At 42.9% G+C, this 25,521-nt stretch overlaps 1 protein-coding gene across 4 annotated transcripts in view; it reads right to left on the bottom strand.

The window, feature by feature from the left end:
* Positions 1–6,219: 6,219 nt before the first annotated feature.
* Positions 6,220–25,521, bottom strand: part of LOC106604746 (rho guanine nucleotide exchange factor 6) — a 31,308-nt gene continuing 12,006 nt past the window's right edge. For 3 of the 4 annotated variants that reach the window (XM_014199721.2, XM_045718127.1, XM_045718128.1), the window contains 13 exons: positions 25,255–25,393; positions 23,439–23,498; positions 21,527–21,673; positions 20,146–20,232; positions 19,959–20,040; positions 18,938–19,053; positions 18,449–18,637; positions 17,306–17,326; positions 16,094–16,187; positions 15,169–15,255; positions 10,546–10,645; positions 10,070–10,124; positions 6,220–9,851 (listed from right to left, as the gene is read on the bottom strand). In XM_014199721.2, the coding sequence (XP_014055196.1) occupies positions 9,729–9,851; positions 10,070–10,124; positions 10,546–10,645; positions 15,169–15,255; positions 16,094–16,187; positions 17,306–17,326; positions 18,449–18,637; positions 18,938–19,053; positions 19,959–20,040; positions 20,146–20,232; positions 21,527–21,673; positions 23,439–23,498; positions 25,255–25,393 (1,300 nt within the window). In that variant the 3' untranslated portion in view covers positions 6,220–9,728. The remainder of the gene's footprint in view (positions 9,852–10,069; positions 10,125–10,545; positions 10,646–15,168; positions 15,256–16,093; positions 16,188–17,305; positions 17,327–18,448; positions 18,638–18,937; positions 19,054–19,958; positions 20,041–20,145; positions 20,233–21,526; positions 21,674–23,438; positions 23,499–25,254; positions 25,394–25,521) is intronic. The other variant, XM_014199722.2, reaches the window with a different exon arrangement.

Raw genomic sequence — 25,521 nt, 5'->3', positions numbered from 1 at the left:
TAGTGGATTAGGCTATTTCAGCCACACCCGTTGACAGGTGTGAAAATTGAGCACATAGCCATGCAATCTCCATAGACAAACATTGGCAGTCTTATTCTAAAGTGGATTACATTTGTTTTTTCCTAATCAATGTATACACAATACCCCATAACCACAAAGCAAATATTTTTTACCAACATATTAAAAATTAAAAACTGATATGATATTTACATAACTATTCAGACCCTTTACTCAGTACTTCGTTGAAGAACCTTTGGCAACATTTACAGCCTCAAGTCTTCTTGGGTATGACGCTACAAGCTTGGCTCACCTGTATTTGGAGAGTTTCTCCCATTCCTCTCTGCAGATCCTCTCAAGTTCTGTATGGTTGGATGGGGAGAGTCACTGCACAGCTATTTTCAAGTCTCTCCAGAGATGTTTGATTGGGGTTCAAGTCCAGGCTCTGGCTGGGCCACTCAAGAACATTCAGAGACTTGTCCCGAAGCCACTCCTGTGTTGTCTTGGCTGTGTGCTTAGGTTCGTTGTCCTGATGGAAGGTGAACCTTCTCCCCAGTCTGAGGTCCTGAGCGCTCTGGAGCAGGTTTTCATCAAGGATCTCTCTGTACTTTGCTCCGTTCATCTTTCCCTTGATCCTGACTAGTCTCCCAGTCCTTCCCGCTGAAAAACATCCACACAGCATGATGCTGCCAACACCATGCTGCACCATAGGGGTGGTGCCAGATTTCCTCCAGACATGACACTTGGCAATCAGGCCAAAGAGTAAATCCTGGTTTCATCAGACCAGAAAATCTTGTTTCTCATGGTCAGAGTCCTTTAGGTGCCTTTTGACTGAGGAGTGGCTTCTGTCTGGCCACTCCACCATAAAGGTCTGATTGGTGGAGTCCTGCAGAGATGGTTGTCCTTCTGGAAGGTTCTCCCATCTCCCCAGAGGAACTCTGGAGCTCTGTCAGAGTGACCATCGGACTCTTGTTCAACTCCCTGATCCTTCCCTTCTCCCCCGATTGCTCAGTTTGGCTGAGCAGCCAGCTCTAGGAAGAGTATTGGTGGTGCCAAACTTCTTCCATTTAAGAATGATGGAGGCCACTGTGTTCTTGGGGACCTTCAATGCTTTGGTACCCTTCCCCAGATCTGTGCCTCGACATAATCCTGTCTCGGAGCTCTACGGACAATTCCTTCAACTATGTGACCTCATGTAGACAGGTGTGTGCCTTTCCAAATCATGTCCAATCAATTGAATTTACCACACATAGATATACGTACATATATATACACACACACACACACACACACACACACACACACACACACACACACACACACACACACATATATATATATACACACACACACACACACACATATATATATATATACACTGCTCAAAAAAATAAAGGGAACACTTAAACAACACAATGTAACTCCAAGTAAATCACACTTCTGTGAAATCAAACTGTCCACTTAGGAAGCAACACTGATTGACAATAAATTTCACATGCTGTTGTGCAAATGGAATAGACAACAGGTGGAAATTATAGGCAATTAGCAAGACACCCCCAATAAAGGAGTGGTTCTGCAGGTGGGGACCACAGACCACTTCTCAGTTCCTATGCTTCCTGGCTGATGTTTTGGTCACTTTTGAATGCTGGCGGTGCTTTCACTCTAGTGGTAGCATGAGACGGCGTCTACAATCCACACAAGTGGCTCAGGTAGTGCAGCTCATCCAGGATGGCACATCAATGCGAGCTGTGGCAAGAAGGTTTGCTGTGTCTGTCAGCGTAGTGTCCAGAGCATGGAGGCGCTACCAGGAGACAGGCCAGTACATCAGGAGACGTGGAGGAGGCCGTAGGAGGGCAACAACCCAGCAGCAGGACCGCTACCTCTGCCTTTGTGCAAGGAGGAGGAGGAGGAGCACTGTCAGAGTCCTGCAAAATGACCTCCAGCAGGCCACAAATGTGCATGTGTCTGCTCAAACGGTCAGAAACAGACTCCATGAGGGTGGTATGAGGGCCCGACGTCCACAGGTGGGGGTTGTGCTTACAGCCCAACACCGTGCAGGATGTTTGGCATTTGCCAGAGAACACCAAGATTGGCAAATTCGCCACTGGTGCCCTGTGCTCTTCACAGATGAAAGCAGGTCCACACTGAGCACGTGACAGACGTGACAGAGTCTGGAGATGCCGTGGAGAACGTTCTGCTGCCTGCAACATCCTCAAGCATGACCGGTTTGGCGGTGGGTCAGTCATGGTGTGGGGTGGCATTTCTTTGGGGGGCCGCACAGCCCTCCATGTGCTTGCCAGAGGTAGCCTGACTGCCATTAGGTACCGAGATGAGATCCTCAGACCCCTTGTGAGACCATATGCTGGTGCGGTTGACCCTGGGTTCCTCCTAATGCAAGACAATGCTAGACCTCATGTGGCTGGAGTGTCAGCAGTTCCTGCAAGAGGAAGGCATTGATGCTATGGACCGCCCGTTCCCCAGACCTGAATCCAATTGAGCACATCTGGGACATCATGTCTCGCTCCATCCACCAACGCCACGTTGCACCACAGACTGTCCAGGAGTTGGCGGATGCTTTAGTCCAGGTCTGGGAGGAGATCCCTCAGGAGACCATCCGCCACCTCATCAGGAGCACGCCCAGGCGTTGTAGGGAGGTCATACAGGCACGTGGAGGCCACACACACTACTGAGCCTCATTTTGACTTGTTTTAAGGACATTACATCAAAGTTGGATCAGCCTGTAGTGTGGTTTTCCACTTTAATTTTGAGGGTGACTCCAAATCCAGACCTCCATGGGTTGATAAATTGGATTTCCATTGATTATTTTTGTGTGATTTTGTTGTCAGCACATTCAACTATGTAAAGAAAAAAGTATTTAATAAGATTATTTCTTTCATTCAGATCTAGGATGTGTTGTTTAAGTGTTCCCTTTATTTTTTTGAGCAGTATATATACACACACATACATATATATATTTATATATACATAAATACATATACACACATACATATACATATATATACACACACACACACACACACACACACACACATATACACACACACATAAATATATATATACACATACATATACATATACACACATACATATACATATATACCTAAATATCTATACACACATATACATATACATAAATATATATATATATACACACACACACACACACACACACACACACACACACACACACACACACACACACACACACACACACACACACACACATATACATAAATATACACTGCTCAAAAAAATAAAGGGAACACTTAAACAACAAAATGTAACTCCAAGTCAATCACACTTCTGTGAAATCAAACTGTCCACTTTGAGCAGACACATGCACATTTGTGGCCTGCTGGAGGTCATTTTGCAGGGCTCTGGCAGTGCTCCTCCTGCTCCTCCTTGCACAAAGGCGGAGGTAGCGGTCCTGCTGCTGGGTTGTTGCCCTCCTACGACCTCCTCCACGTCTCCTGATGTACTGGCCTGTCTCCTGGTAGCGCCTCCATGCTCTGGACACTATGCTGACAGACACAGCAAACCTTCTTGCCACAGCTCGCATTGATGTGCCATCCTGGATGAGCTGCACTACCTGAGCCACTTGTGTGGGTTGTAGACTCCGTCTCATGCTACCACTAGAGTGAAAGCACCGCCAGCATTCAAAAGTGACCAAAACATCAGCCAGGAAGCATAGGAACTGAGAAGTGGTCTGTGGTCCCCACCTGCAGAACCACTCCTTTATTGGGGGTGTCTTGCTAATTGCCTATAATTTCCACCTGTTGTCTATTCCATTTGCACAACAGCATGTGAAATTTATTGTCAATCAGTGTTGCTTCCTAAGTGGACAGTTTGATTTCACAGAAGTGTGATTGACTTGGAGTTACATTGTGCTTTAAGTGTTCCCTTTATTTTTTTGAGCAGTGTATATACACACATACACATATATATGGTCAGAAACAAAGAACTTTCTTCTGAAACTCGTCAGTCTATTCTTGTTTTGAGAAAAGAAGGGTATTCCATGCGAGAAATTGCCAAGAAACTGAAGATCTCGTACAACGCTGTGTACTACTCCCTTCACAGAACAGTGCAAACTGGCCCTAACCAGAATAGAAAGAGGAGTGAGAGGCCCCGGTGCACAACTGAGCAAGAGGACAAGTACATTAGAGTGTCTAGTTTGAGAAAGACGCCTCACAATTCCTGAACTGGCAGCTTCATTTAATAGTACCCGCAAAACATCAGTCTCAACGTCAACAATGAAGAGGCGACTCCGGGATGCTGGCATTTTAGGGAGAGTTCCTCTGTCCAGTGTGTTCTCATTAGCCCAACTTAATCTTTTCTTTTTATTGGCCAGTCTGAGATATGGCTTTTTCTTTGCAACTCTTCCTAGAAGGCCAGCATCCTGGAGTTGCCTCTTCCCCGTTTACACTCACACACACAGAGGGAAACAAGTATTTGATCCCCTGCTAATTTTGTACATTTGCCCACTGACAAAGAAATGATCAGTCTATAATTTTAATGGTAGGTTTATTTGAACAGTGAGAGACAGAATAACAAAGAAATCCAGTAAAACGCATGTCAAAAATGTTAGAAAATTATTTGCATTTTAATGAGGGAAATAAGTATTTGACCCCTCTGCAAAACATGACTGAGTACTTGGTGGCAAAACCCTTGTTGGCAATCACAGAGGTCAGACGTTTCTTGTAGTTGGCCACCAGGTTTGCACACATCTCAGGAGGGATTTTGTCCCACTCCTCTTTTCAGATCTTCTCCAAGTCATTAAGGTTTTGAGGCTGACATTTGGCAACTCGAACCTTCAGCTCCCTCCACAGATTTTCTATGGGATTAAGGTCTGGAGACTGGCTAGGCTACTCCAGGACCTTAATGTGCTTCTTCTTGAGCCACTCCTTTGTTGCCTTGGCCGTTTGTTTTGGGTCATTGTCATGCTGGAATACCCATCCGCGACCCATTTTCAATGCCCTGGCTGAGGGAAGGAGGTTCTCACCCAAGATTTGACGGTACATGGCCCCGTCCATTGTCCCTTTGATGCGGTGAAGTTGTCTGGTCCCCTTAGCAGAAAAACACCCCCAAAGAATAATGTTTCCACCTCCATGTTTGATGGTGGGGATGGTGTTCTTGGGGTCATAGGCAGCATTCCTCCTCCTCCAAACACGGTGAGTTGAGTTGATGCCAAAGAGCTCCATTTTGGTGTATGTATGCATGTATGTATGTATGCATGCATATATGTATGGGAGAAACTCTCCAAATACAGGTGAGAAATGTCCTCTGGTCTGATGAAATAAAAATAGAACTGTTTGGCCATAATGACCATCGTTATGTTTGGAGGAAAAAGGGGGAGGCTTGCAAGCCGAAGAACACCATCCCAACTGTGAAGCACAGGGGTGGCAGCATCATGTTGTGGGGGTGCTTTGCTGCAGGAGGGTCTGGTGCACTTCACAAAATAGATGGCATCATGAGGTAGGAAAATTATGTGGATATATTAAAGCAACCTCAAGACATCAGTCAGCAAGTTAAAGCTTGGTCGCAAATGGGTCTCCAAATGGACAATGACCCCAAGCATACTTCCAAAGTTGTGGCAAAATGGCTTAAGGACAACAAAGTCAAGGTATTGGAGTGGCCATCTCAAAGCCCTGACCTCAATCCTATAGAAAATTGGTGGGCAGAACTGAAAAAGCATGAGCGAGCCAGGAGGCCTACAATCCTGACTCAGTTACACCAGTTACACCAGGCCAAAATGTTATTGTGGGTAGCTTGTGGAAGCGTTTGACTCAAGTTAAACAATTTAAAGGCAATGCTACCAAATACTAATTGTGTATGTAAACTTCTGACCCACTTGGAATGTGAAATAAAATAAAAACTGAAAAATTATTCTCTCTATTATTCTGACATTTCACATTCTTAAAATAAAGTGGTGATCCTAACTGACCTAAGACAGGGAATTTTTACTAGGATTAAATGTCAGGAATTGTGGAAAAACTGAGTTAAAAAATATTTGGCTTAGGTGTTTGTAAACTTCAACTGTATGCATATATATATATATACACACTTTTGAATAAAAATAAAAAGTTATCGGCAAACTTTAGGTGGCCAAATAAAATCAGCCACGGGTCGCCAGTTGATCTCTGTTGTGGTGGAATAGGCTTAACAATGGACTTTCACAACATGAATGAATACTGTTAATAAAACTATGGTTTGCGTTACATTTTTATTAAAAGAATGAGCATACTGAAAGCATAACATGAAAGTATGCAGCCGCTACAAAAAAAAAAGACTTACAATAACTTCTAACAGTCATATTTTTGCATAGAATAACTTTTTTTAAACAATACATGTGGAGCAGTCTGACAAGTCTGGATGAGCAGGATGGGATAGGTTATATCCCTCCAAGTGCTCACTTAGGCTTTCAGGCATTAAACATTATAAGACACTGTATGAAAACTATTCAATACAAATATTGATGTAATAATAATAATAAACGATAATAATAATAATCATCTTAGCAATAAAACATGAACAAATGATAATGAATGACATTTGTACAGGTGACAAAACATGCAGAACTGAGCTGACATTGACAGTGGGACCTGAACACAACAGAGTGTTCCAGTATGCTGCTGTCCATCCTGACTAAAGAGAACACACTGCTGAGACAGGCCCATTTTGGTTAAGGGGCAAAGGAGGAGTCATCACTGCACATTATTTCTTTATACATCCTGGGCCTACTTTGCCCAACTGACCGTTTCAGAGTGACACTGTAAAGCAGGGATCATCGACTAGATTCAGCCAGGGGCTGATTTTTTCTTGAGTGTCTGGTTGGGGGGGGCCTGAACTTACTTACAAATAATGTTTAGACTGCAAATTGACCGTAAGAAGCCCAAACAGATATAATATTTAACCAAAACATAATTTAAAACCTTACATTTGTATACGATCACAGGTCTCTATTATACGTGAGAATACTTGGGAACAGATATCTAAAATGTTTATCAATTGGTGCTGATTTCATGGTGTTTTTACAGTCTTATGTACAACAATGAAAATTTGAATAATAAAAAATACTTGGGGGGGCCAAAATAACCCAGTTGGGGAACCCTGCTGTAAAGTAAAACAGTCAAACTGAAGCAGTAACTTATTGCAACTTTTTTACTGTTACTATTGCTCTGCAGTGCAGTAGGAGGTTGGCATCAGGTGTTACAGTGTATGCACTACATATAATCCTGGGATGAAGTGCTGTGATTGCAATGAATCATTTCTCACCTAAGGCCTTGACACAAGGCAGGGATTCCCAAACTCGGTCCTGGGGCTCCCCCTGGGTGCACGTTTCGTTTTTTTGCCCTAGCACTACACAGCGGATTCAAATAATCAAATGGTTATTTGAATTAGCTGTGTAATGCTCGGGTAAAAAAAATAAATGTGCACCAAGGGGGGGCCCTATGACAGATTTTGGGAAACCCTGCCATAAGGCACCAAAGTCCAAATCCACATTGAATTGTTATAATACCCTTACCTGTCCCCATGAACATCTAACCAGTGCCATCAGACGCATTGAAATGTGAAAACATGACATAAAAACCAACCTGGGAAATTTGCTAGAAAACCCATTTAATCCCTGTCACTTAATTTATCCCTTCATCGTAAAGAGGATCAGGAGGCACTTGATGACTTCCTCTCCTACACTACTCACACTGTCTCATTCTATACACTCTCCAACAGCACAATCAAAGTAGGGACATCTTTCCATCTGCCTGGATTAGCTCCAATATGGGAAGGAAGCATGATAATGACTATGAGACCAGACCGGTATTCCTAATGCGTCTGAGAATAGAAGTGCTGATCTCGGATCATTTTTTCCCCCTTTTAGATCATAATTAATGTGATCATACGGACAGGAGGGGCTTGATTATAGATCAGCACTCCTACTCTATGATGCTTTGTGAATACGGGCCCAGAACACTGATGTTAAATGTAATGAGACTCGGGAATTTCTACCAAACTCACAATGTGGGAAATAGCCTACTACATACAAATAAGAATGTTCCTGTAGTACCAAATTCTGAAAAATCAAACTGGGTTGTTTTGTCTTCCCCAATGAACAAAGGACAATGTCCAATAAATAAGATCACTTAAAAACTTTTTTCCCCTTAGCACCAGAACAAGGTTAACATTCTGTAGAGGTGGTTTCTGCAGTGCGGGTTGGATTGAATTCCAGCCCAGTTTTAAAAAAAGGCAGAAACCCATAACGACCGCCCCAAGTGGGTTCCCAGTACCATATACATACACTTTTCTACACAATTAAATGTTTTAATGGAAAATAAATAAGCAATATATATTATTTAACCCCCGAACAAAGCAAAGCTATGAATTATTAGTACATGTATTGAATTGTTATTTGTATATTGTTATTTGTATTTTGTTTCGGTAAGAAAGTATGTGTGTATTCTATACACAATACACTTTTAAGAAATAAGGCACGAGGGGGTGGGGTGTATGGCCACTATACCACGGCTAATGGCTGTTCTTAGCACGACGCCACGCCTGGATACAGCCCTTAGCCGTGGTATATTGGCCATATACCACAAACCCCAAATGTGCCTTATTGCTATTATAAACTGCCTACCAATGTAATTAGAGCAGTAAAAATAAATCTCATACCCGTGATATACGGTCTGATATACCACGGCTGTCAGCCAATCAGCACTTCAGGGCTCGGACCACCCAGTTTATAAATATCTATATCCCTGATAGCTTGGACTATATATTGATTAGCATGTCTAATGCGTAATACTATCTTAGAAACACTGTACATCCATGCAGATTGTAAGGTACACAGTCAAGGACCTTATTCGATAAAATGAATACCAGCTTGGAGCAGTTTTGAAATCCACTCTCCATGAGCTAGAAGACCGTTTTGATAGTCTATGGAAAGGTCTCACCTATCTGAAATGAAAAGCTAAAGCCTACAAAATATCTTGGAGATGCAGAGTCTCACGTCTAGAATGTGCAATCGCAAAATGCCAATCGTGTTCACTAAAGCTCGATGCAAGCTTCTCTCTTTTCCCACAAGGCTGCGGGGGTGTCCTCAACACTAAACTAAACAAACAAACGACAAACAATGCTGTAACAGATGTAGAGTGGGACAGATGAGCCCTAGTTATGGTGGAGGGAGTCGCTCTCCCGCTGAAACAAGTGCATGCAAGAAAATTCCCATTGTACCTAAAGAAGGCTTCTCGCACCCATTAGATTTCCTATTGAAATGTAGACACAGTAGTCCAGAGTGGCAACGCAGCTGGTGACACTGCAGTACTAGTTATTTATCCTTTGTCCAAAATGGTTCCATCAGAGTTGACCAATTACAGTGGCAGCAGAAGGGATGCAACCAATCAGAATTTTCGATTCTGTTTATTTCCCTCCCATTGGTCTCAGTTAGCTTTTCCGGGTGCTTGAGTAAGACCCATGGTCATGACTTTAAAATCCTCCAACAGGGTTGGATCAGGAAGACAGATAATGAATAGTTCAGCATGTGAGGCCAAATATCAGAACAGAGAGTTGTTCCAACCAGAGTCCAGCTAAATTAATCCAACCCTTCTGTGTTGTAGAGATGGAAGCATGGACACACTGCACACAGTCACACACTGCTCACTCACTCACACACACACATATGCGGGATAGGTAAATGGATAGGTGTGTGGGGTTGTTCAGTGGTCTCCATCCTCCCAGGCACAGTCGTTCTTCTGCTTGGCCAGCTTCCTGACCACTCTCTCCAGCTCCTTACGAGACTTCTGCTCATCCTCCAGACATTGCTTGATCCACTTACTCTCCTGGCGAGACACATACACAAATATCCATTGAACCTCAGCAAAGACGTGAAAACACACGCATTCACACACACCTACAAGCAGGAACCCACAATCACAAAACATGTACCTGCAGATAGACAAGCACGCACCCACAAACCACAACACCAACACTACTGAACAAAATGGCTTGTCAGACTTTAAATGTGTCAGAGTGAGTTTTAAATCAACAGTTATTTTACCTTCTTTAATTCATGGACCTCATCCTTTAAAGCGTACACCGCATCAACCAGACTCCTGCAAGTCAAGAAACAAAAGGTTATCAGAAAGCCAGACAATAGCATATTATTTTCATGTTACAATATGTACAATATGATAAAGGCTTTGGAATTTGAGTGTTCGAGGTAGTTGAACATAATTTCACAAATATTAAAGTCCCAATTTCATGCTTTTCAATGTTGACCACAATTTATTGCTATTCAACGTTCAAGACAAAACCCCTGTTTCGCCAACACTTCAAGGTCATCACGTAAAGACATTCATTTCTCAATTTTAACTGAGAAATAAAATACTAGTGTCCTACAGCATCCTTGAAAAAGCTTCGGATTAGATGTTTTGAAACGACCGGCTGAACGATAACTAACTGCAGATCCATGTGCATACACAGTAATGGAATGGCCTTATAAGAGTCTATTCTCCTGAGTGATGGCAGTCTTACTTTTCCTCTATGATGGTCTGACCGTTGTTCTTCATCTCTTCCACCATCATCTTCTCTTCCTCCGGCAGCAGGACCTGAGGGACAGAATCTTTCCTCACCGCTGCAGATACACACAATAATACACACACACACACACACACACACGAGTAAGCCTTTGTCATTGCCATGTCTATCTATCGGCCATTAAAAGGTGCGGTACACACACACATCTTGGACGTGTTGAAGAAAACTGTCTGTATCACACACACACACACACACGTATTACGCGAGCCTACCAGACTAGCTAAATGCCTTTTATGCTCGCTTCGAGGTAAGTTACTGCAACACTGAAGCATGCATGAGTGCACCAGCTGTTCTGGACAAATTTGTGATCATGCTCTACGTAGTAGATGTGAGCAAGACCTTTAAACAGGTCAACATTCACAAGGCCGCGGGGCCAGACGGATTACCAGGATGTGAAATCAAAACATGCGCAGACCAACTGGGAAGTGTCTTCACTGACATTTTCAACCTCTCTCTGACCGAGTCTGTAATACCTACATGTTTCATGCAGACCACCATAGTCCATGTGCCCAAGAAAGTGAAGGTAACCTGCCTAAATGACTACCGCCACATAGCACTCACGTCAGTAGCCATGAAGTGCTTTGAAAGGCTGGTCATGGCTCACATTAACACCATCATCCCAGAAACCCTAGACCCACTCCAATTCGCATACCACCCCAACAGATCCACAGATGAAGCAATCTCAATCGCACTCCACACTGCCCTTTCCCACCTGGACAAAAGGAACACCAGGATTGAGGAGTAACTGATTACACAATCTGTTACATGTAAGGGATTACAAACAACAACAAAAACAGTAACCGTTACGTTACCAGCAAAAAAGTTGTAATCAGATTACAGATACTTTTGAAAAACTAGAATACGTCGAGGATTACTTTTAAATTCAGAAAGGATGTTTGAAAAAAATCTTTGACACTTCTCTGTTTTCTCAATGACATTCCAATCAACATTGAAAAAAGGCGCAAGTATAAGTTTGTTCCACCTGAGCGTGTCTGACCACAAGTCAGAGACCACTATGATGACACACCAAATGTGTTTGATGGATCAAACTCCTTATTGATTTACCTCAGCATAACCCAAAAACTTTGGGTAATCTATACTTCCATATTTCCAAGTCCTATTCTTGAAGATCAAGGGGTATAACATTTATTGGAATGACTGGAATTCTGATAGATCTTTACATTAAAAACCAAAGTCTAACTTAATCGTATTACTATATGTAGTAGAAGGCGATGGGTTAGAAGAAGCCTACATAACCAACCCATAAAGTCAAATTTAACATCCATATATAGCCAGCTATGTAAACTTTAACATTGTTTTATCCTGCAATAGATGTTGTTCAATTGGTAACATACATTGTCTTCTTCTAATGCCTCTTAAGGGGAAAGTAAAGTAACTGAACGTAATCAGATTACGTTACTGAGTTTGGGTAATCCAAACGTTACGTTACTGATTACAATTTTGGACAGGTAACTAGTAACTGTATCTGATTACATTTAGAAAGTAACCTACCTAAACCTGAGGAACACCTATGTGAGAATGCTGTTCATGGACACTGAGCTGTAGTCAAACACCATAGTGCCCACAAAGCTCATCACTAAACTAAGGACGCTGGGACTAAACACCTCCCTCTGCAACTGGATCCTGGACTTCCATGATGGGCCGCCCCCAGGTGGCAAGGGTAGGCAACAACACATCTGCCACGCTGATCTTTAACACGGGGGCCCCTTAGGCGTGCGTGCTTAGTCCCCCCTGTACTCCCTGTTCATCTATGACTGCGTGGCCAAGCACGACTCCAACACCATCATTAAGTTTGCTGACGACAACAGTGGTAGGCCTGATCACCAACAACGATGAGACAGCCTATAGGGAGGAGGTCAGAGACCTGGCAGTGTGGTGCCAGGACAACAACCTCTCCAACATGAGCAAGACAAAGGAGCTGATCGTGGAACACAGGAAAAGGAGGGCTGAACACGCCCCCATTCACATGGACGGGGCTGTAGTGGAGCGGGTCCTGTAGTGTAGCAGGTCCTTGGTGTCCATATTACCAACAAACTATCACGGTCCAAACACATCAAGACCGTCGTGAAGAGGGCACAACAACGCCTTTTCTCCCTCAGGAGAGATTTGGCATGGGTCCCCAGATCCTCAAAAAATTATACAGCTGCACCATCGAGAGCATTCTGACCGGTTGCCTGGTATGGCAACTGCTCGGCATGGCAACTGCTCGGCATCTAACCATAATGTGCTAGAGAGGGTAGTTCGTGCGGCCCAATACATCACTGGGGCCAAGCTTCCTGCCATCCAGGACCTATAAACTATTGTCAAAAACTCCAGTCAACCAGGTCATAGATTTATCGCTGCTACTTTAGGGCAAGCGATAGCGGAGCACCAAGTCTATGTCCAAAAGGCTCCTTAAAAGCTTCTACCCCCAAGCCATAATCAAATGGCCACCCAGATTATTTACATTAACACCCCCTCCCCCCTTTGCTTTCACACAGCTGCTGCTCACCGTTTATGATCTATGCATAGTCACTTTACCCCTACCTACATGTACAAATTTCCTCGACTAACCTGTACCCCCACACACTGACTCGATACCAGCACCCCCTGTACATAGCTTCGTTAATTTTATTGTGTTACTTTTTAATTACATTTTTTTGCTTAAATGTATTTAGTAAATATTTTCTTAACCAACAATGCAGTTCAATAAATAAATAAATAAATAAATAAATAAAAGTTAAGGGCTTGTAAGTCAGCATTTCACGGTAAGGTCTACACCGGTTGTATTCGGCGCATGTGACAAATATATATATACAGTTGAAGTCGGAAGTTTACATACACCTTAGCCAAATACATTTAAACTCAGTTTTTCACAAATCCTGACATTTAATCGAAGTAAAAATTCCCTGTCTTAGGTCAGTTAGGATCACCACTTTATTTTAAGAATGTGAAATTTCAGAATAATAGTAGAGAGAATGATTTAATTCAGCTTTTATTTCTTTCATCACATTCCCAGTGGATCAGAAGTTTACATACACTCAATTAGTACTTGGTAGCACTGTCTTTAAATTGTTTAACTTGGGTCAAATGTTTTGGGTAGCCTTCCACAAGCTTCCCACAATAAGTTGGGTGAATTTTGGCCAATTCCTCCTGACAGAGCTGGTGTAACTGAGTCAGGTTTGTAGGCCTCCTTGCTCACACACGCTTTTTCAGTTCTGCCCACCAATTTTCTATAGGATTGAGGTCAGGGCTTTGTGATGTCCACTCCAATACCTTGACTTTGTTGTCCTTAAGCCATTTTGCCACAACTTTGGAAGTATGCTTGGGGTCATTGTCCATTTGGAAGATCCATTTGCGACCAAGCTTTAACTTCCTGACTGATGTCTTGAAATGTTGCTTCAATATATCCACATAATTGTCCCACCTCATGATGCCATCTATTTTGTGAAGTGCACCAGTTCCTCCTGCAGCAAAGCACCCCCACAACATGATGCTGCCACCCCCGTGCTTCACGGTTGGGATGGTGTTCTTTGGCTTGCAAGCATCCCCCTTTTTCCTCCAAACATAACGATGGTCATTATGGCCAAAGACTTTATTTTTGTTTCATCAGACCAGAGGACATTTCTCCAATAAGTACGATCTTTGTCCCCATGTGCAGTTGCAAACCGTAGTCTGCCTTTTTTATGGCGGTTTTGGAGCAGTGGCTTCTTCCATTCTGAGTGGCCTTTCAGGTTATGTCGGTATAGGACTCGTTTTACTGTGGATATAGATACTTTTGTACCCGTTTCCTCCAGCATCTTCACAAGGTCCTTTGCTGTTGTTCTGGGATTGATTTGTACTGTTCGCACCAAAGTACGTTCATCTCTAGGAGACAGAATGCATCTCCTTCCTGAGCGGTATGAAGGCTGCGTGGTCCCATGGTGTTTATACTTGCGTACTTTTGTTTGTACAGATGAATGTTGGTACCTTCTTTCTTGGGAGCAATTTCCAAATGCCTGAACCAGACTTGTGGAGGTCTACAATTATTTTTCTGAGGTCTTGGCTGATTTCTTTTCATTTTCCCATGATGTCAAGCAAAGAGGCACTGAGTTTGAAGGTAGGCCTTGAAATACATCCACAGGTACACTTCCAATTGACTCAAATTATGTCAATTAGCCTATCAGAAGCTTCTAAAGCCATGACATTTTCTGTCATTTTCCAAGCTGTTTAAAGGCACAGTCAACTTAGTGTATTTAAACTTCTGACCCACTGGAATTGTGATACAGTGAATTATAAGTGAAATAATCTGTCTGTAAACAAATGTTGGAAAAATTACTTGTGTCATGCACAAAGTAGATGTCCTAACCGACTTGCCAAAACTATAGTTTGTTAAACAAGAAATTTGTGGAGTGGTTGAAAAACGAGTTTTAATGACTCCAACCTAAGTGTATGTAAACTTCCGACTTCAACTATATATTTTTTTGATTGACAGGTTGAAAAAAAGACATCAATCACACAGACACATACAAACACGGTGGCGTGTGCTCGAACACACACACACACTATCCTTCGTCTCACCTGTGTTGTTCTGATGCAGGCTGGCCCCTGTGCAGTAGGACTCGATCACCTTCAGAATCTGTGCATCCTCCTCCAGAGCAGCTGTACCTGTCAATCAAAGGCACGCAGGGGAACAATAGGTCAGGTGCCTTCTGAACCACAACTGACTTTATATTCAAACCTTCAACATTCCACTGACAGTCAGGTCCAACAGATTTAGCTGCAGCATCGCTATGGGTTTATGCTACCATTTCCCTCTCATCATTCCATGCAATTTAAAGTTACTGTCCAGTGTTTCCAGATGTCTATGAAATATGACCTTTATTTCATTATAACATGAGCAAAACAGTTTTCCTTCCAAGAAATGGCAATTAAGCATATTAAAAAGCAGCTTTTCTGTGTTGGAACGGTGTGGGCGTACCCAAACAACAGAATTGTGTGGGTGTATGCCGGTCATAAAAAATATATTAATGACAACAAGTAAACAGCTAATTGGCCAGCTCAGCCAAAGAACCAACGTTACGTCATGTTAAACCAGGAAACAGAAAGCATTTTTGAAACAGTGTGTTTGAGATACAAGGTGGTGTCCCCCCCTCTTATTTACACTTTGGCCACAAATACGAGTTTAGGACGAGTCAACAACATTATTTGGGTACGAGTTCAACTTTAAACACTAATAAGAAGAAGCTGGATGTGTTTGATGAGTATCTGACTTTAACTCTCATCTTGAGAAGGTGCACCGACTGCGAGTTACCATCAACCACGAGATACACGTTTGAGCTAATATGCAGAGAATTACATTGTGTTGATTCACAGAGCTAGAAATTGGTCATTGGTTAGGCGGCGGGTGGAATTTGTCACAGAGTGTGAATCTGTGCTTTCCTAGGTGGCAACACATTTGGACACTAGGAAATTATACATAATAGTGTGTAATGATCAAACCTACTTTTCCGCAGGAGGAACTCATCGTCGGAAGGTTTTCGGTCCGTTTTGCGTTTCGGGAGGAACTTCTTAATGGGCCTCGGACTTTTACCGGAGTCCTGTAGGAGTCGGGGAGAAGTGTTAGCAGGGTAGAGTACACAGTGACAAACGTCGTCAAGCCAGGGGAAAAAGACCACGGTAACTGCAAGCATACAGTAACACACATTGCCACCGTGGACAAAAACAAACAAGGTCGACAAAGTCTTACATATTGCATAAGCATGGGACGGTAATAACCAAAGAAACCTGGGTCGTGTTCAGTAGGACACGCAACATGAAAAGAAAATGTGTGTTTCTTATTGGACAAGTCTAAGTATCACTCCCTCTTTCAGTCAGGTTTCTTCCATTTGGTGGCTAATGAACATGACCCTGGTGTCATTTTAAACAGTTTACTTTTAAAAACAAAAAAATGGTCCTCTCTGAGTCATTAATTAACGTGATTTTCCAGCACACGCGTCACACACTTGGAACAAACCGTGTGGCCTATGATGTCATCGCGTCACCTAAAATGGATCCCCTTCACCCGTAACGAGCCAAAGATGAAGATCCTCATTGAAACAATGAATAATTCAATGTAATCCTTTCATTTGTAAACAATTCTATTTTAAAACCTGGAAATTTGCTTTCTTGGCATTATATTTAAATAATGGCATTTATTCATGCTTATTTCATCACATACCTGGCAAAGTGCAACAAGAAGCTGCCATATTGAAAATAAAGCATGCACACAACAGTAAATAGCATGTACAGTAAATCAATGAATTTATGCACGTGTCCAGTTCAATACAGCCCCTAACAGACTTTAAAAAAACACGACTATATTGTTCACATTTTCAAATGAAAGCCTATGACAAATTCACCATGATTATTTTTTTAAAGCTAAGGGAATGAGTGTTTCTGCGTCAAATTCCACTTGTACAAGTATGGCTTTCTGTTACCTAGAAATCAGGCTTTGTCGTTACCTAGAAAACAGATAGAGATCTCAGGTAGACCGTCTGCCAGAGGTTTTGGGTGACTACGGGGGATAAAAGACAGACAAGGCAGCAGAGAACACAGGAAACCAACAGCTTACAGCAGAGGAAGAGGAAAACAGAGCAATGTGTTGCCACTTCAGCACAAGGGCGCGCACACACACATATCCACACAGTAAGAGAGAGATAGATAGATCTAGCCTTACCTTCAATATATAAGACATTCTCTATAGAAGCCAGTTTGGGGGGAGGGAGAGAGAGAGAGAGAGAGAGAGAGAGAGAGGTGCATAAGAATTTTATTTGAGAATTTTGATAGAAGTAGATGAACATTTCAGTACCCCACCCCCCGTAGTGTGAAGAAAATAGATGAAAATATAACAGGGTAGAGGAGAGAGTTAAAGGGGAGATGGATGTATTCTCCAAAAGGGTAGAGAAGGACACCCAGTTATTAGCTGCTTTAACCCCGGGGGCAGAGAGCATGGTGGGTAATTTTCAGTGATGAACTGTCGCACTCAAGCGCACCACACATAACCAATTTTTGGTTATTGCATGTATGTAACGTCTTTTGTCCGTTTTTTTTTTTTATGGATGTCAGGACTCACAAAACTATAACAATTTTTAATAAAAATGACTATTCTGGCTAAATAAATGGAAATGGAATGAACTAGAGAGAACTTTAACACCTGATCATTCTAGCTCACCCTCATCTCACAATGACCACAGCTGTATCCGGTGTAGCCGACCACCAGGTCAAACACCACTCAAAGACAAGTCTTTACGAGAACGAATGTGGTTACCGTGTGGCTGGGTCCCGTGTGGCTCAGTTGGTAGAGCATGGTGTTTGCAACGCCAGGGTTGTGGGTTTGATTCCCACGGGGGACCAGTACAGAGAAAAAAAAATGTATGCATTCACTACTGTAAGTCGCTCTGGATAAGAGCGTCTGCTAAATGACTAAAATGTAAAAGTTACTTAACACGAATACACTCCCCACTACACAGTCATCCTATAGCTTCCAGGAGCACCGTTTGCCTACTCATCCGCTAAGCGCTCTGTCCACACAAACAGAGCTATATCCCAGAGGGTTTTTCCATAGTCCTATTAGAGTGAAGTTACTGTGAGACGTAAAGCAGTGTTCTGTACCCCAGCTCCTGAAGAAACCTAGTGTATGCAGGCGTTTGTCCTAGCCCAGCCCAACATCCTGATTCAAGTAACCAACTATTCATCCAGACCTCGATAAGAACAATCTGGAGGGTTAGTGCTGGGCTAGAGAGCTGCACACACTGCAGCTCTCCAGAATCAAGAGTGAAGAACCCAGAGATAAATGGACTATAAATCTGGGTTGGCCTACCTCCTTGTAGCCCAGTGCAGCAGAGGGCTTGAGGGGCGGGGCAGGACGCAGGCAGCTCAGGGACCAGGGTTTGGTGGTCTTGGGGGGCTCCAGTGGTCCCCGGTTGGCCTGGCTGGGGGTGCTGAAGATGGGCAGGTGGGACTGGTGAGTGGGAGTCCCCACCATACTGACCGGTTTCCCCCCCTCGTTCTATATCATCCATACACAGAGATAAGCCACAGTCAGGAAGAGGGGATGTGTGAGGTTCAATGGAAGTTTAATGCAAGTGCCAGCCATGTGTGAAGTGCAGTGGTAGTTCATAGTTCAGTGCAATGCGAGTTCTAGCTACGTGTGGACTGATGTGCATGTTGTCACACCACTGGCCATGTCTAAAGGGAAATACACCATTTTGTTTAGTGTACATTCTCTACACACAACAGCACTTCCTGTATCTTTGAAACAATAAATAATGCAGTGTGCTCTCCTTGCGTGTGTGAGTCATGTATTTACCCTGATTATGGTGCCCACAGGGCTTCCGCCTTTGGTGTAGGCATTGAGATGGTCCAGCCAGTCCTGCAGTTCCTGGGGGTTACTGCAGAACACTGTGACACGATCAAACATGCTCCCTGCAAAACACACACACACACACACACACACACACACACACACACACACACACACACACACACACACGTGTTGCTGGGAAGTTCCAGGCTAAACTACCTAAAGTTAGGTACGGGTAACACTTTGTTAGCGAGATGTTTCATTAAAGCCCACAAGTCTGACATGAATCATAAACGCCCACCATGGCACAGTGTCGTGACTGGATGACAAACTGGATCATGGTGTCATGGTTACAAAAAAAGTAAGCCTCAGTACAAAACCACTGGCAACTCTGAAAAATACGAGGTCAAATCATGACGTCAGTGATTTTCAGGTCGGAAAGTTGGAGCTCTTAGAAAGAGGCCCGAGTCCCAGAGTTGGAATTCCGAGTTGGATCAAATAAAATTTTCCCCAGTCTGAGCTTGTTTATTTCAGAGTTTCCAGTTGTTTTGAACTCGGCATATATCATATCATGCGTCAAGTGGCAAGTAAATAAGACAACTCTGATGAGTGGTTCTCCCAGCAGTCTTGTCATGTTAAATGATAGCATTACATAAACACCATAGTTCACATAACTCACTTAGTATCGTTTCCTTTCCCCCCTCAGTGAATTTCATAAGTCTTAAAATCGTTTAACCAGACATTAATCAAGGTTTACACAGCCATAGTTTGTACTGAAGGGACTGGAATAAGAATGACTGCCAAAGCAGCTTGATATTATTTTTATCAAAGGAATGCTTAAATGAGGCGCAAACGACCATTAATAGCCTACAACCCACTGATGTAATAGGAATATGATAATGGACCCGTGACCTCAAATCTACTCAACAGGACCTGTGCGTTATGATACGGCCCTTTCAATAATTGTGCCGCAGATTACAGAGTGTTCCGGTCTTTCTCCATCTCCTCTGAGATTCATTTACTGTACCTGTGATATCAAAGGCATAGTGGCCGTTCTCTGTGTCGTCTGACTGTCTGGAGACCGTGGAGCCCGTCAGTGGCAGCCTTCCCTGTCGGGAAAGAGAGAGGAGGAGAGGGGGTGACACACTGCCACAGATACTCGGGAAACACCTGGGACACATTCAGAGGGCGCACATCTGGTGCTTGTAGGTTACCTGGTATATGAAGCCGCTCATCCGCGGACTAGCAGACAGCATGACCAGCACACTGGGAAACATCATGAGATAGCGCTCCTCTTTCTCCTATGGAGAACACACATTTAACACAGATACGGCATGAAAGAATCAGACATGGCTGGGTGTCAAATACACACACCGACACCCACACTGACACCCACAGACAGAGATGAGTGTCTGAGAACTCTGGCAACGGGACGTGAAAAATCCGTTGCGTCGATGATATTTGGGGAGAAATATCGTAGTTTGAATCCACAAATCATATTTCAGCTAACTTAAAGATGCACTATGCAGAAAATGCTCTGCCATTTCCCGGTTGCTAAAATTCTAAATCATTCGCCAAATTTCAGTTTGTGTGACAGAGCAAGCGAATATACCGTAGAAAATCATTGTACCATCTAAACCGCTGTGAAATAAAGTATTTTTTTCACACAATCAAAAATATTGTATTTTCAGCTGTTTGAAGCTAGTTTACAAAACCGAAAGTAAGATGCAAAAACTAAACATAAAAAAAGGGAAGCATAGAAAAAGCGCACATAGAACAGATCTACCACTTCTTATAATTGCCTTCAATGAGAATGAAAGATTTGTAACTCACATTTCTATGTGAATATTGTCAGGTCGCCCAAAAAGTTACATATTGCAGCTTTAAAAAGGTAAAGAAAACAGGTTATCTGTTTGAAAGATGTTAGATAGATGTTGGTTGGTGCTTCAATAAGACCAAAACAAAGCCAGACATTTGTTCCCCTCAGCCCTCAGATCCTCATATTCGACCCCCTACACAGAAACCACACTACAGGGGGGATGACTTTTCACTCTACAGTCTGTGGTTTCTGATTCATAATGAATTCAAATATTTGAATAACATTGGCTTAATGTGGGAGAGGCGGTGGTGATCACAATATAGCACTCTTCTCCAGAACGTGTTGGACGGAAACAAACTTATCTGCTCCGAATAAAGTCGTCAGGTGCTGAAATATTACAATTCTGAAAGGGGAAATAAGTCCTTGGATCGATTCTAAGCCTGTGAGTGAACAAACAAGCAACAATTTTACTTCCTGTTTGTCAAGCATAAAAAGTACCTGGTCCACCTCACGTTTCCCATTATTTGCTTTGCCCAAGCACACATTCAATGCTGCTCAAAACATTAATATCCATTCAACCACATGGCTGTGAAAGGTGCCATTGGAGTCGTTCATTTGAACTTTGACCTTCTCGGAGGTTGCCTGTAGCGCTCCGTCTGGATAGTTACCGTTACACACAAATCTATGATCAGCTTACCGCCCCTAATCCTAAAACTGATCTTAGTTCAGCATATCTTAGTTCAGCATATAAAGACACCTGTATCTGTTGCTCTCACCTCATTGGTCCCGTTCTGCATGTGCACCTGGGACATGTAGGCCACGTGACCCAGAGACTTCATGCCGTCTCCCTCCCAGCCTCTCACTGGCTCTGACAGGATCTGTAGTTCCAGGTTCTTACGCTTCCGCAGGTCCTGACACTGGGTCTGAAATGAGAGGGAGAGGTGCGGCTTCCCTGTGGCTCAGTTGGTAGAGCATGGTGTTTGCAACGCCAGCATGGTGTGTGCAACGCCAGGGTTGTGGGTTCGATTCCCACGGGGGGCCAGTACCAATTTTTTTTCACACTTTTTTCTTTTTTTAAATGCATGAAATGAAATGTATGCATTCACTACTCTAAGTCGCTCTGGATAAGAGCGTCTGTTAAATGACTAAAATGTAAATGTAATGTGCCAATTAATGTATAGTGCATATGAGACACTGTTCGTGTGTGGTGGAAACAGACAGACAATAAGATAGCCATTTTAAGCCTGGGTTAGTAAGCATTTGCACTAGTGCAAAGCTAGTAACTCTGTAATATAAAATGTCCATGATACGGCATTACTGCAACAGGTATAACTGTGCCTCACGCAAAGGCGAGTTACAGAGAACAGTTTACGCGACCAGAAGGGGGATTCCCCCTCTCACAAAGACAAAATGACAAAGCAACATCCACCAAGTTCTGACTCAGACATAAAGAGCAGGAGCGTATGTAAATAGGCCTGGCGGACCCAAAAGAACAAGTTAACCTTTGGGAAGCACAAACACACGCCCCAGCACACCTCACACAGACACCTCAAGGGACTACAGTACTCTCAGCCACAGTGGAAACTGCCTCTCAAACTATTTCTCCAACAGACACCTTGTATAGACTCTCATCTAACACTTGTCTTCAAAATCTGTGCTGCTATTTCAGTAACAACCCACCTTAGGAAAAAGCTTTTCACTGAGGACATATTACACAGGAAGCAATATATTTTCTTCATTAAAACCGCCGAGATGGGCGTATCATAAGCACCCCCTATTTGACCTTTTTTATGCAAGGCTGTCTCGTGTGATGCTCCTCCCCCTCAGTTTGGCAACATAAGAACTTGATATAAAAAACATTGACCCATCTTCAGATAAGCCTTTTTAATTTCATGCACTGAAAATGTGCTTTCATGAAGACACCGAGCGCAGTTATATGCACACAATAATGCGATTATTGTGGATAATAAGGTTAATATAATAGTTTGTTTAAAACGTTTACATGCTTTGCAAGAATAACGATGTCCCTAATAATCCTGTTTACATGGACACATCTGAAATCAGGCTACCTGATGGGACTTGAGAAATGCAGAAAATCGCCAATCAATCAAAATAAAAAGTTCTACCACAGTGACCATGTTATTTTTGCGAAAGCTTTTTGATTCGGAGTTCCAGACATTCTACGTTTGTATGCGAAAACTATTTCTAAGATGCATATTTTCAGTTTTTCTGAACTCGCTTCACTCGCGCGTTAGAGGAAGGCTCTGCGCTACTGGTCCTGGCACATGCACAGATCAAATACACCGCTGGAACGCTGATGAAGCCGTTTACATGTCCTAATCATTCAAAAGACTGCAACAACAAACAAATAAATTGTATTTTAATCGGCGTATGCTTACTTCGATTTTGACCTTACGCCGATTAGGATAAACACCTTACCGTGATAACATGACTATTTAATAATTTGCCTACAGCCATAATCAGTTTAATATTCAACTATTATTGTATATGTATATGTACTCACTGATCATTTTCAGTGACTTGTCTCTCCCTCTCTGTAGTGTGTTAGTAATATAGAATAGATGATGCTACTATAGACTAGTAAGATTCCACAATGCGTGTGGATCATCTCTATGGACCATGCCAACATTAACATTGCACGAGGAACCACAGGGGTTCTGTACCTACCACCAAGCTCTTAAAGGCCACCGTTGCCTTCAAGATGTCACTGTAGTCCGGGTGGGCCTCCTGCAAGACAGTCAACAACAACAAAAACTGTTAAATAACTTAGATTTTATACACAACACCTTATAAAAAGGCAGGGGTGAAAGTAAGCCGGTACGGAGTCAATGGAAAAGAATAAGAGGGTTACATAGTGGTTCGACGAGAACACTTCCATTTTGCCAAGGCGGAGACGAGTGGCCGAGACAGAGACGTGCGCAGACAGCAGTGGACGCATCCATCGTGTAGTCTAATGTGTAGTCTAATGACCGTCGCAGGATGTAATTACAATACACGTTTAGGTGTTTTGTAACAGAAGGCCCTTTTCATTCATCAAATGGCGGGCGCACAGTGCAATGTTTCGGATGCTGGGATTATTTTGTGAGTGGACGAACGTGCACGGGTAGCCTACAGGAGAACCTTTTTCAAGTGATTGTTCGACAAGCAGATGAAGACATCATGGCTGGTTGTGTTAATGCCACATTAAAATGTAATACATGTCAAAAGTTATGACAATTCATTACTACTGTAATTTCAGGACTATTAAGCGCACCTGAATATAAGCCGCACCCACTGAATTTTTTTTAAATTATTATTTTGAACATAAATAAGCCGCACGTCTATAAGCCGCAGGTGCCTACCGGTACATTGAAACAAATCAACTTTACACAGGCTTTAACGAAACATGGCTTGTAACAAAAATAAATAGGCTTTAATGAAACACGGCTTGTAACAAAAAATAAAAAAAATTAGCAGTAAACAGTAGCCTACCAAGAAAGTCATTGGTCACCATCTTCCTCCTCCTGTGCACTGAAACCATCTCCTTCGGTGTCGGAGTTGAATAGCCTCAGAATTGCTTCATCCGATATTGGATCGTTTTCATTGTCGCTCTCGTCACTTTCATCCGGAGGCAAATCCCCCGCTGAGCCCTCTTCAACACGCAGCAGTCCAGCCTTTCGAAACCCGTTGATGATAGTGGATTTTTTGACAATGCTCCACGCTGTCAGGACCCACTGGCAGACTTGACCATAAGTTGCTCTTTGCATGCGGCCCGTTTTAGTGAAGGATTTCTCCCCACTTGTCATCCAAGCCTCCCGCTGAACACGGAGCGCCACCTTAAATGCACGATTTACACTGATGTCGAGTGGCTGCAAATTCTTAGTTGTACCCCCAGGAATCAGGGTGACAAAATGACTACCGTAATCAGAATGATGGGAAGTTTGAGACCGCTCGATTTAATCTAAACAGTAAACAAAAAAGATGTTTGACCTTAACCCGTTCGGAAATTTCATTGGTCTAATGAAAGCTTCATGCCACCAAAAAACCACGTCATTGTTTAAGCCGCGACGTTCAAAGCCTGGGAAAAAAGTTGCGGCTTATAGTCCGGAAATTACGGTAAGCCTACTAGGCCCAAAGAGATCATATGAAATGAATAGGGATACTATATGTAATTCTATGATTACACCTAAGCTATTACACACACACACACACACACACACACACACACACACGGAGTACCGTACCAGTTAAGAAATGAAATATATACTTTCACCCCTGAATAAAGGTGGATGTAAAAAAAAATATTCAAAGAAATCCAACTACATTAAGACGTTTGGGAGGGATATCAAAACATGTTATATCAATGGTATTTGAGCATTGAAGAGGAGTGCCATCTGGGACAGTGGAGGTGAGTTAAATGTCAGTTGCATATGGTTCCATAGATGGGCCTATAGAGAGTTAAGCAACTGCCCTCCATGTTGGCTCTAGATGAGGCCTACTGTACCTCCACGTGTCTCTCCAGCTCCTGCAGCAGGACGGGGTACTTGTCCAGCCTCATGAAGGGTTTACTCAGGCTGGTGGTCAGGGTCAGGATGCCCGGCGTACTGGCCCCCTGGCTCTCCATAAACGTACCCAGCTCCTCACTACAACACACAGTTATACTGCTGGCTGACGATGTAAAGAGATAAAGGGGAAAGATTCTACCAAGATCTTTTTTAAAAGACATTGATTTTGGAGTGAACAATCAATTAAGTCAATGTTGAATTTGTTT

The sequence above is a fragment of the Salmo salar genome, chromosome ssa05 (assembly GCF_905237065.1).
Source record: "Salmo salar chromosome ssa05, Ssal_v3.1, whole genome shotgun sequence".
NCBI classification, from domain to species: Eukaryota; Metazoa; Chordata; class Actinopteri; order Salmoniformes; family Salmonidae; genus Salmo; species Salmo salar.
Note: the sequence above shows the minus strand (reverse complement) of the source record. Positions and strands in the feature narration are given on the sequence as shown.